Below are 23,466 nucleotides of genomic sequence, written 5' to 3' on the forward strand. Positions count from 1 at the left end.
ATTATACCACAGCATATGTCAGTGGGGATGATAAAGCCACATTTATTTGAATATATCCCTGAGTGTTTTGTTGTTACTGGTTTTTTGTTTATTTGTTATTTTTTTAATCAGTTGTGGAGGATTCCAACTTTTACATGGGAAGACTTTCAGCAGATATCTGTACAATTACAAGTAGTTGCTGGGGATTTTTAAGGATGTCTCAATATAAAGTAGTGTGAAAGTGGAGATAACTTTATTGTTGAGTACACAGTTGTGGAAAAAAAAAAAAGAGGTAAAATTTTAGTTTTGCCATCTGAAACTTTGCCATTTCCCTAAGTGTGAATTACTGTGTTTTCACAGACGTAAATATTTGGTTAAGAGACGTTGTTAGTGACAAATCCAGCAAGTTCCAGAAAACTGACTTTAAAATAGGTTTCTAACTGTTTGATCATTAGCATCTATTTCATGTTCCCTTCCTTGCTGCTTTAAAATAATGCTGTTCTACAATTCTCTCCCATTCTGGTGGCTGGAGAACTCACGGGATCAACAGGGGAAAATAATTGCTGAAATGCAATTTCAGCAGTGCAATTTATTCTGCACTAAATGAAGTGAAAAAATAACACAGGATGAGCTAGGCCAGGCCATGTGCAGGCCACAGGCTGTGGATTGGACACACCTGGAGTACAGCTTAAAGGCAGCATTAAAGGGCACCATCTTAGCTGTTATCAGATAACTGTGTGATAAGCAAATGTCCTTGTCTGTGTTTTCAGACAGCTGAAGTGGCATTAGCCAATCTGAAGAATAAATACGAAAATGAAAAAGCTATGGTGACTGAAACCATGACCAAACTACGAAATGAACTGAAGGCTTTGAAGGAGGATGCGGCAACCTTCTCATCCCTGAGAGCGATGTTTGCAACCAGGTAAGGGAAGTGATTTCACCATCTGCCTCAACAATGTAAAAGTAAGTGTGCTAATTGGGAGCAGGCTTAGCTGTGTATGTTGGGTGCTTAGGAGGAGAAATAGAAATGATTTTCTGCAAGGTCAGGGATTTGCTGGGTGAAGGTGAATGAGTCTTACAGTGCACGCTGTGAAAAACTTGCAGGCTTTCAAGTGGTACTGGAGAATAGCAATGTCAATGCAACCTTGAGTAAAGTGTTAAAAATGCCAATATCAATCTCCAGTCTATTTGCATTTATAGGGCTTTGTTAAGTGGAAATCAAACAGTAGATTTATATGGCTGATACTCATATTCAGAAGTATGCCATGATTTGGTCATGTAAAGCTGTCGTACGGATAATGATGATCTTCAGAATCCTATGTTTTCATTATCATGAGATTTATTACTTACCACTGGAAAAATCTATTTCATCAACCAACCCGTGCTGTAATCCGGCACTAATAATTGTAAGGCCATTGCAGTTTCACATTCCAGCATGAATTCTTATTTTCTCCAGCTGTATTATTCAATTTATTAACTTCTTCTTCACAGGATCGAAGTTTCACTTATTTTCTGTAGCATAGTTCCTCCCAACAGGGCAGTAATTAATCATCTCTCTTCTTTCATTCTACCACATTCAGAATAGCCTTTGGTTTTAGCTCCTTTGTAAAAATCACCTACAAATAATTCGCTTTTGAAGATCCAGTGATTCCATCAAAAAATTCTTAACACACAAATAGTAACCTCAGTAATAACCTCAGGAATTTTTTCTGTTCATGTCATGATTTTTCCCCCCCTTATGATTAAATGCAATGCAGATTTCTTGCTTGAGCTTTTAGTCTGTAAGCAGTAAGACTTCATGCCTCATGCCAGTATCTCTACAGCGCTCTCTTGTAGTATGTAGGTGCCATCTCACCTCTTCCAGCCTTTTTTGGTCCTTTGTTGCTTAGTGACGGTAGCAGCAGCATCTAGGAAAGATGGAAAATGGAGGAGGGGCCATTTGCATGCCATGACTTTGGTGCTGTGTACAAATTCATCATAGGTTCATCGTTGGAAGAGTACGTGTAGTGCCATAATGGAAATGAAGAACCAACTCACCAGGTGAAGTGAACCAAGGTAGCTCTGTTCATTTCATTGACATCTAGAGATTGCCTTCAGGAAAGCAAACTTCTGTGTATGTTTTAAAAATACATTTGTTGATCTGTATTTACAAACTCATTATTCTAGGAGTTATACAAATGTACTAACTCTGTAAGACTGCCTGGAGGGCTGCTAAGCCCTGAAGAGAGAGATGGTGTCTTGGGTGTAAAGCAAGCAAGGGACTTATGTGGAGCCTAAGTTATTAACCTGCAAGATAAAACAAGTTTGGAAAGATTTAAGAGTCACACTTTTGCTGGACAGAACACTCCTATCCTAAAGGTGGCAGGAGACTGTGTCATATTTTCCATGAGAATTAAGCTCAAATGGTGCCATCCATCTAGAAGCCTATTCTAAATGTCGTGTGTAGGCTGCAATGAAACTTCTGTTTCTCTTCTACAAACTATAAAGGGAATCTGAGTGACTTGCTGAGTTTCCGATTTCCCCTTTATAGTTTCTAATATTAGTAGAAAGAAAACTCACACAAATTATCTACCGCTGTTTGTAAACTCCATGCAGTTGTGATCTAAAACGCACTGCATAGCCTATGGAATTTATCTCTGCCCTTGAGATCATAATTTCTGCACAGTGTTTTCTAGGGGCAGTGATGAAAAGTTATTCACTCACTGAAAAATATTGCGCATCAGTGGGATCCTATAGATTTTTCTATAAAATATTATAAAATATTACTTTACCTCCCTTACCCTGCAATATTTTCACCCTCATAACAAAATCAATTTATCTAACTGTTCACATCATTGGCTCATTCTGAGTGCTTCATTTGGTATAGCATCCATTTCCAGCTTTGGAAAGCCATGATATACTGTAGATGGGGATCATGACTGGTTTTTTTCTGTGATTTTCCCTGATAGTTGTCCACTCCTTAAGTACTTTCTTCAGTTCTGCTCTTCCTCAACTCTAAAGTCCTTCTGTCCAACTTGTACCTCTACTTTTCATCTTTTTATTTGCCTGGATTGTTTGTTTCCTAATCCAAAGTCTCTGTGGTCCTGGTCTCTACAGCTTCTTCTTTCTATCTTCATTAGCCTTTATCCCTTTTCAAATTTACATCAGAGCTGCCAAGGATGTGTCCGCAGTTCAAGCTCCCTTTTCCTCATACTCTTCTCTTGAATCTTGAAACCACAAAAATTCAACAGACTTACAGGTGAAGGAGGGTCAGTTTCCTAAGCCCTTCTTGTAATCTATTTGGAAAGCTTGGAATGCTGGAGAAAGTTGAGATGGTGAAATTAACTGGAGAAATACAATTTATCTAAGCTGAGAAGAACAGCTAATGTTACACCATAACAGTTCACTTTCAGGCATCATAAATATGACAGTTTTTAAAGTCAATGTCTTTTTACCTGTGATACAGTTTTGGGGGCATGCAGTAGAGGCCACTGATGGGGTCTCTTCCATAGCAGCACTAGGAAGTATGGACAGATCCTACAGCTATCCTGGAGGAGAAAGCATTTATGAGCAAAAGAGAATTATGTTTAGGTTGGTAGAGCAGAGATATGTCATTGACACTGTCTGTGGGTTTAGTTCAAGCTCCGCTAAGATTTATGTGACCTAAATTACGCCTAGGTAATTACGCCTCAGTATTTGATTTGCATTCCTCATGTATTAGTTTATACAAAATAAGCAGTTTTATGGATTTGTCTGCTTCCTTTCTGAGAAAAAGGAAGTGAGAAATAGGAGAAATCTTGACTTCTGTGCCCATGAGAAGTAGACCAGCATACAACAAGACAACAATGATATTTACTAGTCAGTTGCATTTTACACTCATCACAGGACAAGCGACAAACTGGGAAAGAGCTCTGATGTGGGTGACCCCACTCTGGAGGTGTTCAAGGCCAGGCTGGATGGGGCTTTGAGCACCCTGGTCTAGTGGGAGGTGTCCTTTGCCCATGGCAGAGGGGTTAGAATGGGATGATATCTAAGATCTGTTCCAATCCAGACTGTTCTCTGATTCTGTGCAGGAGGATGTAATGTAATTTCTGTCATCCACTGTTTCTTGAGGCTCTTTTAAAAGGCCCATTCAGAGCCCTGGAGCCCTGCCTACTCTGTAGTGCTCTGCAACGTGTCAGGAGTTATTTCTCTTAATAGCTCTTAACTTTTTTCTTCCTCTGTATGCTGTGAGACTGCACTCATGTTTATAAAATATGTGGGCAAAAGGCAGTATGGACATGTAAAGTTTTTTTCTTTTTAAATTGGCAGCACTTCTATTTTTATCCCTTACTCGCACGTAGCAGGGATTATTTTGTTGCAGGGAAATGCCATAGCTGCAGGCAGTAGCTACCTCCCACTACATGGAATAACCTTTGTTGCTGCAGACTTCAAGGAGATCTCAGGCTGTTAATTCAGTGGTTTCTATAGTTAATTATGGCCTTTACTTGTTTGATTTAGGTTTACCCATTCTGAATGTTGTTTCTCAAAAAAAATATGTATTCTCGAGCAACCGACACAGAGACAATGGCCCACATGTTTGGGCAAAATAATAGGAAACTTCGAGTCGTGGAGGTCAGATGACTGGAACCACCCAGACGCTGCAGTGAACTGCCAAGAATGCTGGATTGCTATTATGGGGAGACTTCTAGAAAGGGCATACACTTAATGAGAACAATTAGAAAATGTTGTATTTATGGAATTGTTTTTATCTTGAGTGTGAGGCCAGCTAACAGCGTTTAACTCATCCAGGTTTCTAGGGCCGTTTTTGTTAAGAGTTCATATCAGGTTTGTCTAAGTCTGCATCAGTTTCATCCATATCCATGGAGGTTGTATTAATTGTTCAGTTATGCTGTTTTACAAAGCAGATTTCTAGATACAAGAACATCCTGAGGCATGAGAAAAGAACAGTCCTCTTCCAAAAAGAAAATTGGCTTCCAGGCATCCAAAAGCAAGGCAGTTTGTTCCTCTAGTGGCACAGTGCTACGAGTGTTGTTGCAGATGTCACTTCTTTATTTTATTTCTCAACAGAAAACATATTTGAAAAGAAGCGTCCTCTTGAAATAGAGGAAAGCAGGAGAGAATGAAAGATTGACACAGAATCTATCTGGTTACAGGAATGAATCTTTAAAACTCTGATAGCTCAGACACTATAGTAATTCCTGTTTCAAATGAATTTAATTTCCAGAATGCTTGTTTCATCCTAGTGTTTCTGTCAACAGCACCAGCCATGACATCTGTAAATATCTCACAGCCTGCAACAGACTGGATGTGCGAGTGCACTTCAAGTCAACCAGTGTTTTAGAAATATCTCTCTTCCTCAGGGCTTAAATACAGTCATGCTTGCTAATGTCCTGTAGGAGGAAGGTAATTCTAAAACTAGAGTTGAAACTGTGGCTGGCTTGACCGTTATTCTTCCATTTAAAGTGTCTACGTTATTCAAAAGGAGAGTGCCATGCGTGTGTGCATTTGAGAAGTGTGTAGTTTTGCTTATGCTTTAACCCTGTTTCCCAAGAAGAAGTTTAAAATTACAAAAGTCAAATCCTCATTCAATATGTTGCAGTAATTATGCAGCGAAGCTGTTTAGATTTACACAAGGTAATGTGGGGAGAAGATTTGATGAAAGCTGCATTATTTCATATGAAAAGTCCTTAGATATTACCACAAATGTCTGATGATCAGGCAGCGTTGCTATGTGTGAACCATTTCACTGATGGCATACATCTACCATTGTTGCTGATTAGATGTTTCTAATTTTAATGAATTGTAACTATTTCACTTCAGAAAGTCACTAAGACCATTCTGAAATGCCTTGCTCTTCCTATTCCTAATCAGTGTTTAAAGCAGGTCTAAACTGGATTTGATCCTAAATGCTAACAAAATTATAAGGAAAGTCATTTTGTTTCAAAATCTGCCTCAGAGATCCGATGTTAAGTTAACTGATTAGAAACATATTGTCATGATTATGATTACAGACACAGGTTTTACTTCTGAGTCAGAAGTATTGGCATTCAGATCCAAGTCCAGATTTGTTCAGCAGGACAAGAATTCAGGCTCTCTGCTTCCAGAATTTGGTTCAGCAAAAGCTTGGATCTGAATTTGTCCCTAAGACTGAGGTCTGGAATTACGATCACTTGTAGGGCTGGTTCTTGGATCAGTTCCTCAGATTTCTGCCTTGTTTGTTTTCCCAGGTGTGATGAGTACGTCACGCAGCTGGATGAGATGCAAAGGCAGCTGGCAGCTGCAGAGGATGAGAAGAAGACCCTAAACTCTCTGTTGCGCATGGCTATCCAGCAAAAACTTGCCCTTACCCAACGACTGGAGGATTTAGAGTTCGACCATGAGCAGTCCCGACGCAGCAAAGGCAAGCTTGGAAAGAGCAAGATCGGCAGCCCTAAAGTAAGTGAGGAGGCATCAGCCACCGTGCCAACCATAGACACTTTCCTCCTGCATAGTCAGGGCCCACAGCAACCAAACTTACTGGTCAGCAGTGGCACTCAGAGGAAAAGGTATGCATGCAGCGATCTTTATAGTACAGTGCAGTGTCCAGACTTTCATTGAAGTCGTTCACTGAATTGTAAACATTATATTTTTGCTTTTCTTTTCTTTTTTTATACTTTGAGTGGGGAGAAGGAGGTGGGGAACATATGAATACGGAATTCAAAGCCTGGCAACATGTGGTTCTGGTCCACCTACTCACAGTGTTATTTCCTCCTTAATGCAGTGTTTTGCATTATATTCTGTTGGTGTCTCAGTGCATCTTGTGTGTCTTTAATATTAGTGTAAATGTATTTTTTTTAACAACACTTCCTTAAGTTTCCCTTAAGATTTTCCATAATGAGCATCTGAAATCTGAAATAATTGTTCTGTCTGAGCATTTCAGCGCTTAACACAAAAGAAGTTGCATCTCTTTGTTAAGCTCTGATGCTCACTTGCTCTTCATCAGTGCAAAAAAATATGGATGTGTTCACTCTGATCAATTTTTCTGCATAGGAGCGAGCAACCTTTTGAAGGGGGATGGCTGCCATTCGTAGCCTAATGCAAATATTTTGCTGTTTAATCAGTGAGTTCTCATCTTGTCTTGTGACTGTCCTGCTAAAGCCCTGTAGCTGTGGGGATCTCCATGGTTCTGAAGACAAAACAGGACTCTGCTAGAGAAGTCCTAGACAATCATTCCTTTTCCTTATATGTTCTAGTCACAATGCAAAAATAAGAGAACGTTCTGGGAGCCTTGTACGTATCAACTCTGGGATACTGAGATACAAATCAACCTCATCTCCTCCTCCCCTAATAAGATTTCCAGAGCAGGCAAGGTGCTCTGCCATGGAAATGACACGGGGTGGCAACAGTAGTTGGTTTTTTACCTATTAAGCAAATTAACACAATATTGTCATTCGTGAGGCTTCGAAAGGTAATTAAAGTAAAACTCTTTTGTTTCCGTATGTATTTTTTCTTGGATCTCCTGCAAGACTATTCTCACCTTCCCTTTGTGATCAGAGCCATCCCAGGACTTCAGGGACCTACCTCCAGAAATTATTAAGAGCCCCCCCTCATCCCGCCTCCACAGAATCATATCTTCTGAGGGGTCCCCCTTCCATGAGTGAATTCATCCATGGGCACCGTCTCAGCAAGGAAAAAAGGTTAACCGTGGCCACACCAGGTAAACATTTTTTCCTTGGGTGCATGTGGTGCTGAGTGGTTAGCAGAGCAGGGGACCCTCCCAGCACTGCAGATGCAATCTAATTTGGGTACCTTCTTGCGACCTGAACAGCAAAATGTCTTCTCCTGTGTCACCTGTAGCAGGAGCTGACATTCTGCCAACTGTGGCCCAAACTGGTTCCAAATGCAGTGGGGGAAGTCCCACTGTGGAATACATGGGTGCAGTCCTGCTGGCATCCACAGAGGCTGCACCCCTGTGCTTAGGTGGTGCTCGGCTATGGCGATAGTCATCAAAGGAGACTCAGACCAAACAGGATAGAGAAGTCAGAGGCATGAGGACTGATGATGGAGTTGCTGGCATCATCCATCTCCTACTCACACTGCAATATTCAATTAGGTTTTTCTAAGGTGAAATGTCAAACTCAGATGATGTAGTTTACATAAACTGAGTTGTGAAGTGTTGTCTTTGCAGGAAGCTTTTGCTCTTCCTTTCCTGCCAAACCGTATTTGCTTAGAATAATGCGCAGAAAGGAAATCCAAACTGAATGCCATTTCAAAGGTTATAACATCTTTCTCCTGACAAAGCAATAACTACTTTTCTTTTGTGCCTGTGCAGAACTTTTAGCCTGCAACCATGCACACCTTTTTCATGTAGAGTTTTGAGATTTCTTATACACAAAAAGCAGAAGTAGAATATGTAAAAGCTAAAATCCATGAAGTGCTTTCTGCTGAAGTAAATATGTATTCCAGAAAGCTGAGCAATCCCCTGGAGTACTTTATTTCTCAGTGCCATCAATATCACACCACCTTTGAGTAGTGCCATGCAAGTAACACTTGTAACACTCATAAGGACAAGTGTTAAACTGCAGTTAGTGTTTCTGCTAAGGAGTGTTGCAATAAGTAAAGTGAAGAGCTTGCTCCTTTGAAGAAAGGGTGGGTAGGAAAAAAGCAAAGACTTTTAAATTTGTAAAATAAAAGGTACAGAGCTTTTGCAAGGAAGTAGAAGGAAGTAGACCCTCAAATAGCAATCTTCTACCATACATTTTACAAGACTTCTAGTTGTATTTGTACTTCTAATGTACAATTTACAAGAGACCATCATGCCAAGAAGAAATGGTGTATAGTCCAAGGACTTGAGGACCTTTGTGTAAAGATGTGACCTCTGTATTGGATCTTCTTTGGTGGTTAGAAGAAGCAATGACTTAAAAAGAAGACTGCTCAACAGATAAGACAAGCTGTTCTGCAAAATTGTTAGTTATAAATATATACATTCTGCATTACATAGTAAAATATGTAATCCTTGAATACAGAGCTATAGGTCCTCACTGTCTTTGTGCATTAAATTTATGTCCTCATTTTTGTGGACCACCATCTAATATCTCACAGAGCATCACAGATTCACAGTCCACAGATTGAGAAACACTGGTAGAGTCTCTGACTTCTTGTGGTAACAGAGGCCAAGGGATAAAGCAGCTTGAAAAGTAGAATTACCTAGAAAATATGTATGTTTAGAGTCTCATCTGGCACCTTAGGTACATCTTTTTAAGTATAAAGTCTTGAGACAGCACTACTGATTTGTGTCACAGTTTCCTTTATGATCATTAAAAAGTCAGCTTTCTGAATGCATTTGTCAAAAATGTATTCCATCAAATGGGCTTGGTCTTAGCCAGGTATCCTGGTGAGCCTGACATGTTCAAACCAGTGATTTTTCTCTGAGCACTCCAATTCCATTCTCAGCAGAGCCTATGTCAGAATCAGGTTGAGGATCAGCATCAGCCTTGCCAGTTCCTGGAAGATTATTAAGGAGTAAGACACTAAGTAGGATTTTATGCGATCTGTCTAGTTATCTTTTTTTTCCTGAAAGTAAGGAACAGTATAAGAAGGTGTTCTGCTGCCTTTAGGGAATGTTTAAAATGCCTGCCTGTAACAGAGAATTTATTTTTCCAGATGATATATGCAGTAAAACAAGCAAGCGATGTAACAACACCCATCTTCTTGGGTGGGTGTTCTGTGGCACTGAGCTTGCCGGAGTACAAGAGGCATCTGGACAGTGCTTTCAGACATATGGTCTGATTTTTGAATGGACCTGTGTGGAGCCAGGAGTTGGACTCAGTGATCTTTATGAGTCCCTTCTAACTCAGGCTATTCTATGATTCTTCTTCATCACAGAGATGGCAAAAGAACGACATCCAAACTCATACACTAGGAGTGGAGAAAGAGTGAATCAGGCCGAAATTAAATGTGTTGGTTTTCAGTTTTGTTTTTTAAAGACATGAAAAATTTCCATCTTCTGAAGATTTCAGCCACATGATATGTGTGATTTGCTATCCTTTCATTAGCTCTCAGTACTGTAGGAATGAGAGGCTGTAGCTGGGAATACATTTGATGGAGGCCAATATCCAAAATGCTGCTTTCTTCAGAAGAAGGACCTAGCATGAAAACACTCATGAAGCCCTGAAGACTCACGACTGAAGCTAAACTAAGGGCCTTTCAAGAGAATAATTTCTTACTTGATCTCCCCTTGACTGCCCTCAACTTTTAATCAGCATGTTTGTCCATCTGACATCAAGCTGAGGCAGTATGACCTTATCTGGGTCTTCTAATTGAATTAATGGCTCCTAACCACTGTGGCTAAATATATCTCTCATCCATTTCCAAAGTATCACACTTGGTTTCCTCTAGGTAATACTCTAGGGAATGGTATGAATTTAGTTTTGCTGTGCATTTCTTTTTCCCTTCTGTTATTAGCATGTATTTTTGCACATCAAAATCTTTATTATTCTGATAGACAGATCCAGCCTGTATTTGTCCAACAGAATTCCAGCCTACTTTTGCACATTGCTTTTTTCACAATTACCCGAAGAATTTGAGGCATAAAGACAAAGGCTGTTTTTGGCACTGTTTAAAACTGAATTAAAAACGACCTTTCCTTGCAGTTGCATTCAAAATCCTTCCAAATTTTCATATATAGGGTTTCAAAACAAAGTCAGTAGATATTTCCTATTATCTTACACTCAGAAAAATGAAATATGATTCTTTTGACTTCTTCAAGAAAAGAACAAGTGAGAAAAAGACTACTATAAGCGCCCTGATACTACTCCTTTTTTTTCTATTACTTTGGGATGGAAATTCTCAAGGTTGAAGTTAAAATTCTCCAGTTCTGGAGCCAATACAGTCAAATGTTTTGCCTTATAAAAGTAGAGAAAGGAAGAGAACATGTGACACATTTCTCTCAAATCTGTAGCCCACCTGAGTTCTTGTGTTTGTTGACACAACCTGGTTTAGCCAATCAATAAGCACCACTTTTAATGGCTTTTAACAGTTAATTTTGGAGAACTGTTCGATCCACAAAGCACATTAAACCTGAAAGTTTGCTTGATTTTCAGGTGTCTTTCAAGGCTGTTTTACAGAATGGTGTTTACTTCTCCTTAGAAGAGATTGATGTGGAAGATAAAGACAGCTCAAGGATTGCCATACAATAACACAACTGCTCAAGCACTTAGCTCACCACTTCTCCTATAGTATATAATATATATACTGCATAGTATGTAGTATAAAAGTATATATAAATGCTTATATATATTCTTAACAGAAAATCATCCAAGACTAATTTCTGCTGTAGCTCTGCTACATTCAAATCAAATATGATTAACAATTTGATACAAATAACTAGTTTTTACTTAATGGTTTGCATTCTTACCATCAAACTCAGCTAAATTTGTGTAAGACTGAAGGAAATTCCCATAGAACAGTATGTTAATCAGTGCTAATAGATTATCCAAGAACTAATTTTCACCATCTGAAAATAGAAATTGTTTCTAAAAGCTGACAAGGGAAACAATAATGAAAGAAACTCAGTCATCCAAACATGGAGGTTAAGAGTTGTCATTGTTAACTGCCCTTTTACAGGTAGTGGTTTTGCCTAAGAAAGATAAGTTAGAAATCTGGGAATGCACAGTCTTAACAATACGAGGAGCGAAGGGTCTGCTTAGTAGGGTAGTCCTTACAGGGAGTTGTAGGAAATGCAAGGTGTTGTGTAACCTCTCCCACCAGAAGGGCTGGGCAACACCTGCTGCTGCTATTTTCATTTCTTCACACTATATGTTGAGCTCTTTCTAGGTGTAATGTTTAGGAAATGCTTTTTAAGAAATATTCTATAGATTGAAACCAAAAGCTCTTAACTTTCTCTTATATGCTTCTTAAAATAGCGTTGTGGAAGTTGTCGCATGGGACAAAATTCTTGGCTTCTGTCTTGGCTTTTTTACATTGTTCAAGTAGTGTGAAGATATGGAAAATATGTTCAGTGAGAATATTATGGGTAGAAACTCTTGGTAGGAGATGAAGCTGCCTTTCCCCTCCCACTTGGGATGCAGTGTTTGGGAAAATGATCAGGAGTGGTTCAGGCTGATGCTACTCTCAACTAACTGAGGAAGCTGTCCACAGAGAAGACCCTCACACCTTGCATAAATGGAAAGGCAGGGGGGATGGGGAAGATGTTTTAGATAGTGATTTGTGTCTTCTTTCATTATGTGGTGAGTAGGGCTTAAGCTCAAGGTCTGTATCTGTCTGCTTCTTTTTCTTGCTTAGAAATATTTTGCAAAAAAAAAAAAAAAAAAGGTTCTAGCTTTGCTTTTGAACTTCAATACCAGGATCACAGCACTTCTTGGAGATTTCTGAACCACGCTACTGTAAATACTGCTTCAATTACCTACACTTCTTTCACTTTTGAAACAGTAGGTCTGTTAGAAATATAAACAGTGAAGAAAGCATGGCTTAATTTAAAAATTATAGTGGAAGAAATTGTTTGAGGAACATTATCAGATGAGACCTGAATTTTGTTAGGAGCGTGCTTTGTAGATCTTTATAATTGATCAGATCATCCTGTGAACAGATTTCAAAGTAGTTATTTACTTCTCCTACTCGAGTTATCTCCGAGCTTATATAATCAAGCAGGTTACTAGCAGCTATAGCAAGACTCATGCAATATTGGTATAACGTGCATTTGCTCTCCATAGAAAGCAGATTTTATGTGACTTAAGGTGTTTTGAAAAGTTAGAGGGTTTTCTTGTTTGTTTTTAGCTGAACACGATGCTCTGCACAGAAAGGATAATTCAGTCATTATTACCTGTGTTCCACTTTTTGTTCTGCATTGTTTTATTTTCTGTGACTTTTGTAAATATGACATATCTGTGTATATAAGTGTTCATTGTTTAATGAGTTTTATTAGTGCATATATACAGATATACGTATATACTTTCTTGCTCTTGGGGCCATGTCGTGCATCTGATATGCTCATTTAACAAAGCTTAATGAGCATTCCATGTTTATACCATTTCAAGCATGGTACATTGTCCTTGTGAAGGCCGTTTTGAATTTGAAGAAGAGTATCCTTGCCAAGGACATTAGTTGGCTGTAACTGATGAAGAAGTCAGCTAGCTAAAATGTACTTTTACCTCTTGGTGCCACTGTGAACAGGATTTTTTGCTCTATGCTTTTCCTCTCTTTCACTTAGCTTTCCAGTTATCACAGATGAGACCAAAATCATTTCATGCTGATCAGTATAATTTAGCTACTTCAACATAATTTAGCTGCTATGTCATGAATTCACTGCAATTCTATGGGTCAAGTTGAATTCTTACTTGTATTTTTTCTTCACATAAAAAAGTGGATCCAAAATAAAACCACTTTTAATAGAGATCCAGATCTGTTTGTTAAAAGATTTGTGGGGAAGAAGAAAAAAAGAAAAAACGAAAAGATTGCAGTGAAACCCATGCCTTCCTGTCGCATATTTTCATCAAAAGGTTGTTGACATTTTTCCTTCTATATCCAAGTTATGATCTCATTGTTCACTGGAATATTAAATGTTAACTTAATTTGCTGAAGTTCTCCAGTAAATCTTTATTAGACTCCTGGTTATTTCTAACAAAATGGGTATGCAGGTGATACATTCTATATTATAGGTGTATTACCAGATATTTCTTGCTTTCTGTGAAGATTTTGGGCTTTGGAATCCAATGTTATCTATTAGCTAAAATAGCACCTAAAGTTTCTTGAAAATGTTGATAACAAAAATCATCTGTCTTTATCTTCTTTTATGACAAGGTTTAATGTGGTTTCACGACTTACTGATTTTTACCATCAAATATACAGGAATATTCAATATTGCGCTTCTCATCTCATAAAATAGGCAAAGCAGAAGTGAGTATCGGTTTAAATTAGACACACTCATATTTTAGCTCTCTGATAGAGCAGTTCCTTGGATTGTTGTGATGTATGGAGTAAGTTCACCAGAATTCTTTAATCAAAATGAGTATTTTCAATAATAAATATCTTCCTGCCTGCATTTTTAGACCTGTGAAAACTTACAGTTGTACCTTGTGTTGTTTCTTCCAAAGCCTATTTAAGCTGCAATTCCCATTAGCTTCAAGTTTTGGCTTGGGCCCTTGTTTTCCTGTAAAATACTACAAATATTTTTGCTTTAGATTTATTTGTGACCATCTGAAATATATCATAGACATTAAAGTTTCCTTAAAAAATGGGTAATCATTTAGACTGAAGTATGATTTATTTTAAGACCTTTTTTCCCCCTCTTTTGCAATCTCTGAAATGTGTGTCTGATAGTGAATAAGTATTTCATGATGCCTCAGATCTTTCTAAATGTGCTTTTTATGAACTGTGTATAAAAGAAACCGAATGTATGTATTCTTTCAGCTTCTACCCATCCCATTCCTGCTGTTTTACTAACCCATTATTTAGCTTCCTGACAGATTTAATGAGGAATTACTTAAAGCATTTGCAGAAACCATTTGAAAAATGACATAAACTCATCATGATATAAAAAGTGTGAAAAAACTTACAGAGCTAAGAAGAAATCTTTTAATGTTCTTAGTTTGCACTTGGAGAATAAATGTATCTCACAGATTCTATTAATGATTAGGAAGAAATCTTCTATTATTATTACTATTCTTAATATGAGCTCCAGTAAAGAGCAAGACTGGCATATAGCTTTGATATCTCAATATTGCAGCATATGGATGGATGTGGAAACAGCCCTCAAGGCTGGGGATAGTTTAGATCTAAAAGTAAAGTAGAAGTGAAGTCATGCAAGGCAAGATAAGGGGAAAGTATTTTGTTACTGTTACGTAGATGAAAGAGTTCACTAGAATATAGCCAAGACACCTGACATAGTATAGGAAGCCACTGAGTAACAGATATACTAAGCTATGTCTGTCAGTGTGAATCTGTCACCTAGTGCACAGAGTTGTTAATGATGCTCCATGGGCTCCATGTTATCCATTTAGATAACACTTCTCTAAATGTTATAAGAAAATAGCTATTAAATACCCTGCCTGTTCCAACAAGCTCAGTCATATGGTCTTACTTCTGAGAAGCAGTTAGCAGGTGGCTTTCTGTGATGTTTATTCTGAGATTATTCTATCTGGCCAAATCTGGAAGGCAAATGGGAAAGAAGAGCAGGTGTTGGAAGCTTGGGAGTGTAGAAACAGAGGGACATTCCTGGGCTACTTTGGAAGACAGTGAACAAACAGGAGTAATAGGAGATGAAGATCAGTTTGCAAGTGAGAGTTCAGTAGCAGGCTCACAACTCTTAACATTTATTCATCAAATACTGAGAAGACTAGGAAATATGTTGTGGAAGAATTCTTTTTTTGTTGCTCTTGAAACATCTTCAAGTAACAGAGGTCATTAATTTCCCTGAATAGTAAGTTTAAGATACAGATTTCTTTGTAAGGCTTAGTATACAAATTTCATACTGTGTGTTATTCAGTATGAAGTAAGTCAAAACTCATCCCTCGTAGATAAATCTATCTACAATCAACTATCCATCAACTATCCTTTTTGTTTTTTTCTTCTTTTCAGTTTAATGGGAGGGTAGAACTGAGGGAAAAACCAAGGGATCTGAATACTGAAAAATGTTTAAGAGCTAACTGACCACTGGTGTTGTTTATGTGGAGCGTTATAGCAGCCAGAAAAGGACTGGTTCTCATAGAGTCGGGCAGCATCTCTGTATCATGACAAGGCCCCCTGGCACTGCTGGTTTTGGTCTGAGATCTGGACAACCCAAGTCAATCCTGCTCTAGAAGGGCTGAGGTTCATTAAGCTGACCGGGCTCTGCACAGAGCTTTACGTGGTGACTCCACTTGGGTCCTCTCCTTCCAGAGCTGCACTCATTTTGCAGCTGACAGGCTTCCCAGCTGGAACTTTGTACAGGGAAAAAGTGACTGTGTTATTTCCAGACCCAAACTGACCCTGAAAGCAGGAGAAGGGAGAGACTCTGCTGATCTTTGACCTGTACCATTGTTCATGCCTTTTTCCTAAGGTGAACCATAGCTGTTCTCTCATCAGCTGTTTGTGATAACTGTTACCACTGAGAGTTCCTTTTGGCCTTGAAGAAGTTCAAAGTTTTCTTATAAAAGCAGAATATTAAGTGAAACTAGCTCGTCAAATATTAGCTTAAATGTTTTTTTCATGAACTATGAATATACATATATATAAAAGAAGATTTATCTTTTTTCCTCTAGACATAAACAGACGTGTCTCATCAAACTGCAGTTTGAAAGCACCTCTACAAGTCTCTACTCAGCAAGATGGGCATGTGTTTTACTAGCTTCTGCCCCATTCTCCTTGGCAACTTGCATTTGTCTTTTGAGTTTGGAGGTTCTCCTTGTTCCTTGCCTTCGAATAGAGAGGAGTGATTCATTGTCTTCATAGGACTTTGATGGGAGGCAATGTGTTTCTGCCTCTGCACAGCCAGAAGACTCCTTGTTTATTTTTTTGCCCAGTACTTTTGACTCATCCTGTTAACCATTCATTCTTTTCTATTAAACTGTCACCTCAGAGAAGAAAATAATAAATTACCGTATAGATGGGGACAGCTTCTCTTTTCAAGTACATTGTGAATTACACCTTAACAGACATGTTGTCAAATTCCTCAGAGTCAGTTGACATTGGATAGTGTGACACAAACTATGGATCCTCTAAAACATTTAGCTCTGATAGGAAAGGCTTTCAGTTATCCTAGAGTGAATGATGAGATATTCAGGGAAGAGTGTTTTAAAAGACTGAAAAAAACCTCTATCTGGTGTTCTTTTTTCCCTTCCAATTAAAAATAGGTTTCCCCAGTGTTTTCCTTATCAGAATTACCAGATTTGTAACACTACCTGTTTATAAAACAAAACAACAACAAAAACTTGGTTTGTTGATTGTCTCAGTTTAATCCTTTGAGATAAAATAGAAAACCTTCTCTAAAGATAGTTAGGCACAATTAAAACTGCTATGTATCAGTCATTCATTCCCAGCATCTCCAGTATGTATCTTGGGGTTCTTACTGTTCTTAGAGATCTCTATGGAATGCTGTCAAATTTACTGAATATCAAAACGTATCGAAATGTTCCACTGCATTCTATTGGGTCTTCAGCAGGTGGGACTAAAAATGCTTGCGCATAGAATTTTCACAGGGGACATTGCTGATGTCAACAGAAGGCAAGCCCATATCTCAGACGCTAATAACCCCATTTAGCAGCACTGTGTTGATTAGAGTCATCCAGTTTATAGACTGGAGGGCAGAGCACACATTGTGACATGAGGAAAATGCATTGTTTTGGTGGCTGAGTCAAAGGGAAGCACAGGAAAATATTTTTTTCTGAGATTTGCTCTCAGCAGGTAATTTATAGTAGCACACACAGTTCTCGTATGAACAGATGTAACTTCACTGAGCTTGTTATTTTAATGCTCTTACATCAGGAGCTGATTAGCCCAATTAAGACTGGGTTTTAGATTCCCAGTGAAAATCAGCACTGACTAATGTGTGAAAGAAAATCTCTGAGCCCTTCACATCTCTATTCCTAGCAAATGGCAAAAACGTTAAGAACTAAAAAGCCTGAACAAGCCTGACCTGCAATAGAAATTCATGCCTCTGAAACTCCAAAAGGTGCTGCGGTGATCTGATGTTGCCATAGGTCTCTGTACTCACTTCACACCCTGCTGAACTCATTAAAAAATGGCATGTCCTTTTTGTTTTAGCGTAGCTCCTCTTTGCTTTTTATGATTGAAATGGAGATAATCACTGACTTGCATTTCTTTGTCACAGTCTCACAGAGTCTTTAAGGGGTTCTTAGGAGCTCAGCCAGCCTGTATCATGTCCCAGTCATTCATTGCCTCACAGCAAATGGAAATGATAGGGAAACAGAACAGTTTGTATTTAATAACTCAGTGCTCTTCTCTGAGGTCATGCCATGTATAATCTGTTTCTGCTCCCCAAGTATCTTCTACAGAAATGTCAACCTGTCCTTTCATTTGGTAGCTAGATTGACACTCCTACAGCCTCAAACATTCAACTTTTTAATCTTTTTTTCATACTGACTTTCCTTGTCTTTATGGCATGTGGCAGTAAAGGCATGTTTGAAGCTATTAATCTTCAGTAGAGTGTTTCAGAAGAGAGCATTCTTTTACTTGACACAAGCAGAACTTCCATCATGGAGCAAAAAGCCCAAATGCTGTCTTCCAGTTTTCACCGATGACAAGAAGTCATTTCACGACTGTCATGGCTTTAAATAATAGGGTTGCAAATCCAGCAGAACATTTAAAAGGATTAAACACAGAAGGAATAAAGTTAGCTCTGGCACAGCTGCTTGGATTTAAGTAGATAGGAGCCTCTTTGAATTTCAGATGTGTACGTGTAAGCCATATGCATTCTGCTTAACTCTTTCCCTGCACAGTGCTCACATACTTCACTCTGAAGGGACGTAGAAGAACAGTTCAGCCTTTTTAAGTCATGTGGGCTACCAGTTGCAGGTGTGACTGAGGGTGAGCCAGGTTCTATGCATGTTGCTGACACCAGTGAGAACTACCATTGTGTGAAGTAGGGAGATTGCTTATGTTGAACATTTCTTATCCAAGCTGCATGATGCCTGCAGAATCTGACTCAGTTTATGTGCTCTGCCAAGTCTAGCAGATGAAGAGGCTCCATAAAATGTTTGCAGGATGTCTGAGATATTAGAGTAGGATTGTAAATCAGGCATTTGCATTATTCCTGGCAAAGCCTGCTAGAACAGTTTCTTCTGTATTTATGAAACCTACCCAGACCTTTTTATCACACAGCATTCTGCTGTCTTCTTTCTCTCACTATCTCCTATAAGTTGTTGGGGAAAACTTTGCTTTGGACTTCTGCAAAATAGTTTGTATAGATTAAGCCATCATTTCCCTTCTATATTTACAGGCTGCTCTGTCTGTCAGGCACCACTTTCTGTTCATCTGAGCTTTGTGCTGAAGTGACGGGCCCTTTTATTAGGGTCTGTATGAGTTTTAAGCTCTTGCATTCCAATGCTGCAAGGACCATGGTGACCATCTTGGCATATGAGAGAATTGCACAATATCCTTCTTTCTCTTCTTCTTCTTGACACAATGGTACCTGCAGTAGCTGTACATAAATATTTCTGAAGTTGTTATCTATGTACTTGAGAATATAACCAAAACCTTCTCCTGCTGTCTGAAGTAAGAAGAAACTAATGATTTGGTCATGCTTGATTGCACCCACTGGAGATCAGCACAGATTTTCATAGGAAGCAAGGAGAAGCATTCTGGCCTCATACAAAAAGGAAATGTCATGGTGCTGGATTTGATGCTCACTCTGTGGGAAGCTGCACTGCTCTGTGCCGTACCTGTTATCATTTAGACTCCTGACAGTAGATTACTCACAGATTCATCCACTTGACTGAGACAAAGAATAGAAATGCATTTCAGAGGCCATCCTTGTTCTAAAGAGAAAAGGTTACTGGTATTGAGCTTTAAGTAGCAGCAATCAGGAAATTAGATTCTTTCCTATGACATGAAGTTTGATCATTTCAATTTATCTCACTCCTTCCCACTGAACGGTTAGGCTGAGAACAATAGATCTAACAGCGCTAGAGATAAAAAGTGATCTCCGGTAGTTCTCCAGGTGGTCTGAATCTCTCTAATGCTCAGAAGGATGCTGAGGTCTGACAATCTGAGTCATGCAAGCTGTGGCTAGATTAATGTGGGGAAAACTTATTTTGACACTTGTGAATCATAATAGAAAATAATGAGCCCCAAAGCAGGTTTTTTTTTTCATGTTCAGCTACTTCTCTTAACTCCTCCAAATACTGTGGAGTACCTGCTGTATTGGTTCCTCCTTTCCTTTCTCTATGAAAAGACATTGTCAAAAGCACTGTTTAGAAGTTGTGAGGACTTTCTTGCAAACTTTTTCTCAAAGATCACGGTGAGATGGCATCTGTAATAACTGCTTTAGGGATATAAATTCTTTGGAGAAATTTTGAGTAGCTTTATTGACACTTTTTATATTAGATGTGAGCAAAACAACTTCATCATCTGCAGAATAATTATGGGTATAAGGTTTAAACTCAGATCCCAAATGCAGCCCATTACAGCTGTCTGGTTAAAATAATTAATTGCCAATGTTAAAGGAAGACAAATGTAAATGTCTTCACTGCTTCTGAAAAGAAAAAAAAAAAGGCAACAACTGATGTTACTGCTATCAGGAAAAAGGTGTTCCTGTCAGATAAGGAACCACACAAATATTCCTCACTAAATCTCCCCATCAGATGCACAGCCTGTGTATTGCTGTTACTAACCCCTTGCTCTGTAATCTCTCTGTATATATGTCTAATTTATCAGTTTCTTGTAGATTGTCAGCAGCCTGCTGCCTCCATACCGCCACACGGCTCACAACTAGCCAGGGGGCCAGATTGCCAGAATGTCAGGTAAACCAAACTAACTCTTTTCTCTTTGCACATAGCTGCATGCACGTCTGCAACTCCCCTTGTCTTCCTTGTTCAAAACCTCTTTGCTACGGTTCTTCACTAACAGCACCTTGAGCAACAGTGATGATTTCTGCAGTGACAATACAAACACGAACCACAGATCCATGCACTTACATCAATGTTAAAAACAATGTAAAGTTGAATCTTACAGCCCTCATTTGTTCTAATTTTTTTGCAGTTCCACCAAGTTACCAAAACAGCATTACTATGTTGCTAGATAAATTTATTTAAAGGGAGGACTTGATCTTTAGGGCTGGGCACAGATTTCTATTTTCATAAGGTGGCATTTTAAAGGTACTTGAGATATCTCAGCAGGCACAAAAAACAAGAAAAAAAGAGATGGCAATGCATTTTTATCAGTTCATAGTATAGTGACAGTGTGCACACAGTCACTTCTCATTTGAAAGAGTTTCCGTTCTTTTTAGACCTTACCCTGATCTGCAGTGACCCATCTGATCTACAGCCCTATTTGCAATGAAACTATTTCCCATGGAATGCTAAACTTAATGTGTAGAAGCCTGCTGTAATAATGCAAACTGGAGGAGGGATGGGCTGTGGTTTTCAGGCTGCACATGAGGCACTGCTGAGCACTCTTGCCAGCTCACAGGTCTGTCAGCAGCCTTGGAACAGCCTCTTCATATGCACTTCTCTGTTATTCCTCCCCTAAATGCTAGCAAACTATTGCTTCTTCAGTTTTAAATATCCTTCTCAGAAGGGAAGAGCTACATGACTTAACACTGCTGTGCACTTGTTGGCAGGCATTGCCTTGTTCAGCAGATTAACTTGCAGAAAGGGGCACATTCCAGGGGAAAGCCTCAGGGCTTTTGGGTTTGTCCCTGAGTGCTTCCTTAGTTAGAAAGATCTAATTGGCCACAATCAGAGCTGGATATGTTGGTCAAGAAGGTGCAGTTGTGCATCTCAGTTTTTCACAGTAGTTTTGAAGCTGTGATGATTCCAGTGCGTATGTTTGGGGGATCCTCACTGGAAAAGCTAAAAGCAGATGGAAGCCAAATGGAATTCCAAGATACATCTAGTCGACTTGTTTAGCTGTACATCTGTCTTTTTGCTCATGCCTGTGTGTTTCTGCTAGAACCTGATCTGGAGAATCTAGGGGAACCTTTTGTTAGAGATGTTCAAAGTAAACCTACGAAGCAATGTGTGAGAAGCTCACTCCACATTCCATGCCTCACCTCAGTTTCTAGGTCCAGAACTGTGGGCAAGCAACCAGACGTAGGCCTACCTTGAAAAGTAATGGATGACATTCACCCCTTCCTAGCATCAGTAGCTGTCTGTTTGATCTATTATATTGCGCATGACTGAGATAATACTGTCATCCAATGTCTACAAGAATGTGTCTGTCTTTGGACCAGATGCTGGGCCCAAGTTATCTAAAAACCAATAAAAACAAAACAAAAGTCCTGATACCGCAAGTTAAACCAATATTCATTGTTCTGTAAGGAATTATAATCTCATTTCTTGGAAAACAGGAAATACAAAGTAGGGCTAAATGTTAAAGAAATAAGACTGAAGATGAATAGGTAAAAAGAAAGGGCTGCATTCTGAAAATATCGCTGGTCTGTTTGTATTTTCCATTGCCGATTCGTTACATTTACAACCTATGCCAGAAATTATTGCATGTGAATGATGTCTTTAAGAAACAACAGGGTATTTACTAACACCAAAGGGCTTTGCATGACGTTTTTCAATTGATTTTAGAAATATATGATGAGCTTTTTGAGTTCTGGGAGGGGAGAGAGCTGCTTAAAACCAGACGATAACAGCAACGTGAAAAATTACATGGACCGTATTCATCAACTGAATCGATATCTTCCCAAATGATAGCAGCCTTTAAAGAGAGCATTACAGAAATGTTTAAAAAGCAGCAGATATCCTTTGGGCAGAAATGTAACAGTATTCTCAGTCCGTAGCCAGCAGCTTTAAGTTCTTCCATATCTTTCTATCACTTTGTGTTCTTTATCTCACCTGCCATCCTCTACTGCCTGTAACTGTCAATGTACCTGGTAGCTCAGCTCCAGGACCTGCTGCCACCATCACCCATCCTGCCATAAAAAACACCCCGCATGCCATGTGTCACTTGCTGGTTCTGTTTGATGGATAATGCAATTTTTTGCTTGGATAGTGCCACATTAATCTGCATAACCAAACTGGGTGTATTGTTCTTCTGAAAGGAGGGCAGCACAGCAATAGAGTGTTAGGATGAGATTCAAATCTACTAGGATTGTAAGTGATGGGTGTATGTATGTCGCTGCCACGGTGCCTGTACTGATAACCCTGTTATATTTTTCTCTTCTCAATGCCCTTAATATTTATTACTGGTTGAAATGGGAATGGTGAGACAAAGTTTTCAATTCCTTTTGTGGACAAAAGTATACTTGTATTAGAAAGTGAGAAACAACGCGGAATTAATGTGAAGAAAAGAAGGATGTAATTCTAAGCATAATGCTTCCTAAATGGAGCATATTCTGGAATAGTTTTTGTTACAGTATTTGCAGTCAAGGTTGATTTTGTGCTGAAATTAATGCCAAAATGCTAATGAGACTGAATGTGTATAGAGGAGAATTCTACTTGTTTCAGAGGTCCCGTTTCAGGTCATTACTGCACAAAACCAGTCTTAAGCGTGGCCATTTTCTCACCAGTCCTCTCTCTTGAAGCTAGAACTTCATTCATTGTTTATTTTTAAAGCTGGGAAGAAAGCCCCAAAAGACAAACATGCCTCTGCTAATGAGAAAGGGTAACGTTGGGTTTCTATTCCTTTTTGACAATTAGAAGAGTCCTTTTGAGGAAAAAAATATGAAATAAAATGGGGCAGCAGCAGAGGAGAGCAGGGCAATCTCTGTAGAGAAACATGACCATCTTTTTTGTCTTCCCATGTTAAAGTTTGAATTCACTTCTATTTCTCTGAAGGACTTAGTAGTTCTTTCTTAAAGACTATCTTGAAAGCTTAGGAGGTGCTGAAGGCTGGATATGGCTC

At 38.9% G+C, this 23,466-nt stretch overlaps 1 protein-coding gene across 9 annotated transcripts in view; it reads left to right on the plus strand.

The window, feature by feature from the left end:
- The window catches only part of BICD1 (BICD cargo adaptor 1), a 194,506-nt gene that overhangs the window by 166,574 nt on the left and 4,466 nt on the right, over positions 1–23,466 (plus strand). For 2 of the 9 annotated variants that reach the window (XM_032445531.1, XM_015866247.2), the window contains exons 6-8: positions 750–901; positions 6,189–6,396; positions 20,329–20,414. In XM_032445531.1, the coding sequence (XP_032301422.1) occupies positions 750–901; positions 6,189–6,396; positions 20,329–20,414 (446 nt within the window). Of the gene's footprint in view, positions 1–749; positions 902–6,188; positions 6,507–7,466; positions 7,658–20,328; positions 20,415–23,466 lie in introns of those variants that run through there. The other 7 variants (XM_032445528.1, XM_015866217.2, XM_015866227.1 and 4 more) reach the window with 6 other exon arrangements.

Source organism: Coturnix japonica, chromosome 1, assembly GCF_001577835.2.
Source record: "Coturnix japonica isolate 7356 chromosome 1, Coturnix japonica 2.1, whole genome shotgun sequence".
Lineage (NCBI taxonomy): Eukaryota > Metazoa > Chordata > Aves > Galliformes > Phasianidae > Coturnix > Coturnix japonica.